At 35.4% G+C, this 8,855-nt stretch overlaps 1 protein-coding gene across 1 annotated transcript; it reads right to left on the bottom strand.

The window, feature by feature from the left end:
* Positions 1 to 6,151: 6,151 nt before the first annotated feature.
* LOC149679597 (uncharacterized) lies at positions 6,152 to 7,521 on the bottom strand. The gene is made up of 2 exons (XM_089835738.1): positions 7,065 to 7,521; positions 6,152 to 6,403 (listed from the first exon to the last, which is right to left on the bottom strand). The coding sequence occupies exons 1-2, from the start codon at positions 7,185 to 7,187 to the stop codon at positions 6,152 to 6,154; spliced, it is 375 nt and encodes a 124-aa protein (XP_089691864.1). The 5' UTR covers positions 7,188 to 7,521.
* Between the last annotated feature and the right edge of the window lie 1,334 nt (positions 7,522 to 8,855).

Here is an 8,855-nt window from a genome sequence, read left to right as displayed (position 1 = left end):
GGTTTCAACAGAGACAGGAAAATTGTCGCTAACCCTGACTTTTCCGTTGAAATCAGGCTTGTTGTGTTTTCAGTATTTATTAGGTTTATCACATATAGAGGTTTAATGGCAGAATTTTACTGTTTGTTCATATTGTCGCGTATATTTTATCATGCGTTCATTAGGATACGTTTGTATTCCGTATATATTGTCTTAGGACCGTTTCAGTGATGAAATTTTAATCTAAATATATTTTCGAAAGTTGTTTCTTTGTTTATGTTTATTTTTTCCGAATTTGACCGAGCTGCCTGGTTTATATCGGTAACACTATTGGGAAGTTTTAAAACTGGTTTGATTGAGTTCTTCTATAGACTGGCCTATTAGAACATACTATTCTGGACCCGAAACATTTTACCTTTATAATTAACTACTATTAAAGCATCGTTACATAGAATTTGAAAACTTAAAAAAAAAAAAAAAATAGAAACAATGGGGGCAATTCTCTAACTTTTTAAGCGAGTTAATTATCTCAAGTGATAACTTTCGTCTAAAGGGTTTATGACAACCTCGTGCCGTCTATGAGAAGGCAATATTTCAATAGGTGATTAGTCATAGGTGTCATCAAACCTTGAACGAAAAGCGGCGGATGTTTCTCGAATTCCCCTCGTGCTAATAAAAAAAACAAGGTGGTCAAGTTAAAATTTCACGGTCTTTAGTTATAAAGCAAGCGATAACTTATGGACCAGTTTAACCCTTTCGATAAGTTACCACTCTCTGGTTTCGAGCCAAGGTGTCTCCTCGCCATTTAAGTTAATCTTCATCCCCTTTTGTTGATATGCTCGTTTACTCATCAGCACTGTTTCTTTTCTTTAACACTGAGTTTTCGTAGAGGCCTCAGAATTACGCTTTTTTTAAAGTTCGCTTGAATGTTACTGTATTTTTGATACTAAATTATAAGTTATGTCGTTTTTATATTTCTTTTATATATATTCTATAGGTAAATTCAAGAAGAAACTTCGGTTAAAGTGTTCTACTGAATATAAAAGGGATCCGCAACGTCACGTTAGAAAGGGTAACGAAGAAAAACACAAATGTGATCAGTGTGACTATGCACACAAGTATAAGAGAAATTTGATCAGACATCAACTCGTTCACAGTATTGAAAAACCCTTCAGATGTAATCAGTGTGACTTTGCAAGCACGCGGAAGGGTAATTTGATCGCACATCAACGCATTCATAGCGGCGAAAAACCCTTCAAATGTACTCGTTGTGACTATAAATGTACACAGAAGATTAGTTTGATCGCACATCAACGCATTCACACTGGTGAAAAACCCTTCAAATGTGGTCAGTGTGACTTTTCAAGCACGCAGAAGTGTAATTTGATCCAACATCAACGCATTCACAGAGGTGAAAAACCCTTCGTATGTGATCAGTGTGACTATGCAAGTACGTGGAAGGGTAATTTGATCGCGCATCAACGTATTCACAGTGGTGAAAAACCCTTCAAATGTGATCAGTGTGACTATGCAAGCACGCAGAAGATTAGTTTGATCGCACATCAACGCATTCACAATGGTGAAAAACCCTTCGTATGTGATCAATGTGACTTTGCAAGTGCGTGGAAGACTGATGTGATCAGACATCAACAAATTCACAGTAGGGAAAAACCCTTTAAATGTGATCAGTGTGATTATGCATGTAAGCGGAAGAGTTCTTTGATAGCACATAAACGTAGAAGTCACAAGAATGAATAGATGGATTTGAAGGCTGCTAGACAATGTAAAATTTCTTTAAAATCGTAAAATGAACATTTTAAATTTGTTGTGCAAAAACCATCTTTCATCCTCTTTTGTAATGAATTTGCCGAAACTGTTTACGTAAGAATCCATTAAATTTCTCCTTTCTGAATTCAATTGTATTAACGGAAACTGTGCGCTTTGTCAAGGACAGGACTCTTGGTTCACTAACAGCCGTTTTCAGAATTAATTTTAAATTGAATGACGATACTAAAATAAAAAATAGAGACGCCTCTTCATCTTGTTTTGGGTGCTTCTCTGAATCTCTCCAGGCTAAAAAATTTCCAAACGTGCAATCAAGAGCGAATAAATATTTGTAACTTGTCTTCTCCTATCTTTTGGTTGCAATTCATTTAGTAGTTGTGTAGCTATAAAGCTCTGTTTCATCTTAATATTCCAAGAACATCTTTTATATTAACATTTCAAATTTGGTGTTTACTTTTTAATTCAGCTTTACTACATTTATATATAGTATAAACGTATTTTTCAACTTCATTAGATAATATCAGAAGGGAATAAGAGAGAAGGGAGACATTAGATTCTGCTTTGGTAACGAGAGTCCGACCAACATCAAGAAAACCGCGAAAACTTTGCGCAAGTACACAGCTTTTAACCAATTTACTGCAAAAATAGTTCTTTAAGTTCTCCGCGGTATCAGGCGGCCTATTTGTCTGCTAGATTTTCATTCTCCAAAGGCTTAGGACTGTCGATGTTTCGTTCTTGTGTAATTATAACCTCAAGTATGTATTTTACTAAAACTAATTTGTATTTTTTAATATGAATTCAGAATAATTAGTTTTCATCTATTTATTACCTTCAAATTATCTGATTTTGTAATTCTCAATTTCCCGTGTATCTAAATTAATTGCACAGCTTGATTTCGTTTATCAACATGAAATTCGGCCATTTTTATCTCCTTCAATGTAAAGTTGTAAACAAAACTACTTTTTATTCGTCAACCGACGACGTCACCTTCTTATGTGACGTCACAGCTAAGACAGAAGTTAGATAGCCAATCAGTGAAGGGTAGTTGATTTGAGGTTAGTAAGACTTGTTACGAGTGTAAAGCATTACGGAGATATAAAGTGTGTCCCTTCTCTCTTATTCCCTTCTGATAATACTTATTTTGTGTTCTTTTTTATAAGATTTAATAAGACTTTGTTCGAGTTGCCTATGTAAAATGTTTTGTAATCACGGATAATTTTGCGCGATAATTGAAAATGTATTTTTTACCTCTCCGAGTGACGTATGTCACGGAGAGGTTCTAATTTCGACGTGTGTGTCTGTCTGTCTGTCTGTGTGTGTGTCTGTTGTTACACCCACGTGACCGCGTTCGCAGTTTCCAAATCGGAGCAAACGTGTTCGCCATTTCCGAACTGCTTTCACAGTCACAGAAATGGCTCCTCTACTTGAGTTCTCACACCACCATCTTCTGGTCTTTGTCCATCCCACACGGAGACCAGTCTGTACTTACTGGCTTCTAATCACCACCATTTTTTGGTCTTCGTCCATCCCACATGGACACCAGTCTGTACATACTGGCTTCTAATCACCACCATCTTTTGGTCTTCGTCCATCCCACATGGACACCAGTCTGTACATACTGGCTTCTAATCACCACCATCTTCTGGTCTTCGTCCATTCCACTTGGACACCAGTCTGTACACCTGGCTTCTACTCCATCGCCATCGTTGGGTTTAAGACATTCGCGGCGATCAGCTAGGGTTACGAGAAACGTCTAGCCTCCCTAAGGTGGGATCGCCACCAAAGGTTTTCGCAATTGCGGTTGTTCTTGCTTTTAGCTGTAGTTCGACACCTTTATATACTACCTATTTGAGTAAGGCGAAGCAACCGGCGTATGCTTCATTTCAAACGCCAATATTAGTCAAGTCTCTCAAGAATGTTTAATTGTTCTTTTTTAAAACGTTGTAACGTTCAATAAGGCGAATAACTAACGAAGAAAATATTAAATATTAATTATATTTATTTTAATATTTAAGATAATCTTGTTTCTCAATTCAAAATTAATACGGAAAGAGCTAAAAAGCAGTCTATGTTTTTGTCTGTGTGTGTCCGTCCGTTGTTACACTAGTGCGCTGCGTTAGAAGTTCGTTTTGTTTTGATGTGTAAAGAAATCCTACAGAACCATAATATTCCCTTTATCCATAATATAAAGTGAATATGTGGAAATATTTTTCGTAATTATGATGCATTTAGTACTTTTGTAGCTTTAAAGCTCTGTTTCATTTTGATATTCCAAAGATTTTTTTTAATATTTTTATTTGAAATGGCTGTTTATATATTACTTAAGCTATACTACATGTGTATATAGAATAATCCTTGGTTTAGTGATTTCATGAAGAAAGCTAAGATCTAGACTCTGGCGGGTATATCTAGTATTACCCGCAATAGGCTTAATGAAATAAAGAGTAAATAATTAAGGCCTGAGGTGAAGTAAACTTTGGGTTTTAATTTTCGTGTCTGAAATGAAGAGACATCAACGATTCAGAGTGAGCCGGAAGTTAAATACACTCTTAAATAATCAGGTTAAGATTTTAAAATAGAAGAAAAGATCATGGTGCAATTAGATTAGTAGGGCTAAGCTACAGAGTTTTTATTCTCTTTATAGTGCGCACTGAGTATCAGTGCGTCTAGCTACAATTTAGCTTTGGTATTATTTAACGTTAACACTCATGTTGGCAAACTAAGAATATTGTTGAGGTGAGACGAGACGATAGTGTTTACACTGCAAACCAGTGCGAATGTAGCTATCAGAATATAGAGTAAACAGCTGAAGCGTAGACTTCATTTCCTGTTCTTTTTGCCATTGACTGATTTCCATGTGTCGAAGATTTATCCTTATTGGATGTAAAATGTCGTCTGCTTTACTGTATATTCGCTATGCTTGGAATACTGCTTCAATATTTCGTAAATTTTTACTTCAAAAAAGAGAAATAATTCCATATCTAGGTAAATAACTTTTTAGTAGTAGACCTCTTGACTCGGAGAGGTAATATTTTGGTTTTCCCAACTTGTTCTAATAATATTTTACAATATATTTAAAAAACTCAAGTCCAGGTAAGTTAATCTGTTTCTAATTGTTAGAAGCCTGTGGTTATTTAAGATATTATTGTAATCGTATTGTCAACGTTTTAAAATCCTTTAGTATACATATTGATCGAATTTCCGTTGAATACGTTCCAAAGTTAGGAGTAAATAATAGCTACAACCTACGTATAGTAATTTATGCATTTTTGTCTATTTTAGATATTGCCCATAGACTCTTGAGGCAAGTGCTCTTTGTTCTTGAAATGTATGAAACTTACGGTGTTATTTTTATGACAAAATGGTTGCTTCGAAACCATAATTTGAACTAGAGCTTAGAGGTGGATCGAAGGGCAAATGAAGTAGTCGTACAATTTAAATTAAGCTGTCTGCTGCGAGTTCTACTGTTAGGTTAATATTTGTCAGTCTCGCTCAGAAGTCAAAACTGGAGGTATGGCGTCTAGTAAAGAAATTTTTACCTCATGCTCGCTTTTTTAGCCCCTATTGTTTCATCTTTTTATTATCCTACATATCCCGCACGAGTGTCCTTTCTGCTGGGGCAGCTTGTTTTAATGCACTTGCATGCCTAATTTTTTAAAAAGCGTTGGTCGTAGCTACGTTGAACTTTGAAACGTAAAAAAAAATATAATTTAAAATTATCTGAGAATTTTCACCATGAAAGCTTTAAAGTAATTTCTTAACGACGGGTAGTTCGTGGGAAGTTTTGGGTAATTTGAGTGGAGGTCACAGCCTGAAACGCAATTTATTATTATTTAATTTATAAATTTTACTGCGTTTCAATTAAACGTAAGAAGTAACCAAAAATGGCCGCTGTGAATAAACTGTAAAAAACTCTTTGGGGTTGCATTTTAGGTAAGTTTTACTTTTACTATTTATAAAAATATCCTCCAAATTTTATTTACCTTCTATCAAATCTATCAGCAAGAGCCTAGGAAAATTTTAAGAAATACTCGGCGACCAACGAGGTGGTGTTTTTTGAATTATAGGTGCTTCTAAATGTTAACTATTCGCCGATGTTAGGGTTCGCGAATGTTAGCCTGAATTATTCGCGATTAATCGGATAGTAAAATATTTACCAAGTCCTAACTATTCGGTATTCGATTTGGAATAAACTATTCCATTCGGTATTTAATAAGGAAAATTTTTGGTATTCGGTAATCGGTTCGATACCAAAAAAGAATTATTGGCTTACCTTTATATTATATTTCGAAAAAAATTAAGTCTTTGTGTGAGGAACATTTTTATTATACAGTTAAATAATATCACGATAATATGATGCTGACAGTGTTATCATCGCTATAGAAGTTTATCCAGTTGTCTTATATTGCGATTGAAATTTTGCTTGATCATCTTCCCATTTTTTCTTCCACTCTGCTTGTTGCTCTTCTAATTTCTTGGCGTCAAAACCCTGACCTTGATTTTTTGCCATTTCATCCTGGTACTGTTTCATCATTTCCTCTTGTTTAGCTTTCTGTTCAGCTTGGAATTTCTCCATATCGAACCCTTTTCCCCCCTCACTTTGCTGTTTCCACTTGGCTTGCATTTCGTCTTGTTGCGCCTGCAAGTAGACAAGATTTTTCTATAGGGAAATATAGGAGAAAACTCGGGGAAATATATTTGGGAAAACTTGGCGAAATATGTATGGGGGATAAACCTGGAAAACTGGGAAATAAATATGGAGGAAAAAACCTGGAAAACTCTGGGAAATATATATGTGGGTTAAACCTGGAAAACTCTGGGTAATATATATGGGGGGAAAACCTGGAAAACTCAGGGAAATATGGGGGATAAACCTGGAAAACTCAGGGAAATATATATGGGGGATAAATCTGGAAAACTCAGGGAAATATATATGGGGGATAAATCTGGAAAACTCAGGGAAATATATATGGGGAAAAATCTGGAAAACTCAGAGAAGTATGTATGGGGAAAAATCTGGAAAACTCAGGGAAATATATATGGGGGAAAATCTGGAAAACTCAGGGAAATATATATGGGGGAAAATCTGGAAAACTCAGGGAAATATATATGGGGGGAAAATCTGGAAAAAATCTGGAAAACTCAGGGAAATATATATGGGGGAAAATCTGGAAAACTCAGGGAAATATATATGGGGGAAAAACCTGAAAAATTCGGGGAAATCGGTTTTTCAGAAGTTAAATAAATTTTCAACTACTACATTAATTATTATGTTAATACTATCTTTCCAATATACTTACTTTAAATTTCTCTTGCCATTCGTTATTTTGTTTAGTAAAATCAAATCCCTCTTGCTGTTGACTAGCAGCAAGAACCGTGATTGTTGCCAAAACCAAAAAGGTTACGTAGATTTTAATTTTCATTTTATATCAGGGTTTTTCCTGAATTTATTATACAGTATGTGATTTTTATCTTTTGTGAGTAGAGTTTGAAAAAATTTTCCCTTATATAGTCCTACTCCATAGTGCTTTATTAATTGACGTGGCGCACGAGACACGAGAGATTTTATTAATGAAATAATCCATCGTTATATTATTTCACTTTTGTGCCCACACAATTGTGTCAATAACTCTTAATTCAATTTCGCACGAGATGTTTTTCCCAAAACTTCATTTCCTTCTCATGCACTAAGATCAAAGACTTTTAATCAAAAATAGGTAGTACCAGAAGTATATAATACTTCTCTTCGAGAGAAGTTACCCACAAAGCTTGGTAATTGCACGGATAGATTTAATTTTAGAGGTAGGAATGGAGAACAGAGTAATGTGGGTGCGCGTCGAAGTCCCGGACCCCCTTCCACGGGACGGGGTATGAAAGAAGAGGCGGGTCACAGCGACACAGGTAAAAAGGAAACTACGTAATTTTCGCCGTCCCCATCAGCAACGTCATCAAAACGTGCTTTAAGTGAGCCAATAAGATAATTTAAACTTTTCGTTACGTGTTGGAGGGAGGGGCTCTAAACTGGGCTATGAGTCGGACTGAAGTATATATTAACCGTCCTCCATTTCTACTTCTAAAATTAAATCTATCCCTGGTTATTGTAATATGATTCTTCCCAACATCATTTTACATTTGGAGCATGGTTACTTAACCGAATAATATACGCGATAAATAGTTCCCTCATCATTACTCTATTAGCGTTTAACTATTTGTCAAGATGCGCTTGTGGGTTTTTGCTCCACCTCAAGACAATCAAGGTTTGTGTGTTGATTGCTGTGCAGTTAGAACCAAACAGTTTTAGAATTCACCACACAGTGCGATGCCCATCGATGAGCAGAAGAGAAAACAAAAGGGGATAAACTTGGGAAGAATCATTTGCATAACTGAAGTATTAAGAGGATACAGAGTGTCATCCTTCTTCTATTATCCCCTTCTGGTAGTACTGGTTTCCATATGATGAAATGTATGGTGGTTGTTTTGTCAAATTTTTAGGTTAATTTTATTGTCGCCATTTTTAGAGATTTCGATACATTCCACTTCCCACTTTTCACACATACGTACTTCCGACTTCATAATGGAGTCATCAACACAACTACCTATCCTAATTGGCCTGTCTATGTGGACATTAAACGCTTAATAATACTTGAGCCCACCAAGATGAAATACCTGCATTTTGTTGTTCTTTAAAAAAACTAACCTTGATTTTTAACAACTTTCAATTGACACTTGGTTAGGGTTTAATCATAAAGCTAAAATGTTACGAGGGATTCGATAATATGACGTTCTTAACAGTCTTTATGGTTAGGGGTTTGCCTCTGTCCCAGACTTGAAGAACTTTTAATGAACCATAGTGTTACTGATTACAAGCACACTTCAGTTTGGTTAGTGAAATTGGGACGGATAAATAGAAGATGAATATAGAACGGCCAAAGATTCAAAATTGATAATTGAAAGAAAATCCACTATTTTAATAATTATTTAAACATTTTTAAGACTTCTTCCACTTTTTTACATCATTTTGCATTTTCTCGAACTTTTCTTCCCATTCCTTTTCGTATTTTTTGAAATCGATCTTACCAGTTCCGGACTGA

Source organism: Phalangium opilio, unplaced genomic scaffold, assembly GCF_054372755.1.
Source record: "Phalangium opilio isolate 3A_F unplaced genomic scaffold, DU_Popi_V2 ptg000041l_1, whole genome shotgun sequence".
NCBI classification, from domain to species: domain Eukaryota; kingdom Metazoa; phylum Arthropoda; class Arachnida; order Opiliones; family Phalangiidae; genus Phalangium; species Phalangium opilio.
This window is presented reverse-complemented; position numbering and strand designations above follow the sequence as displayed.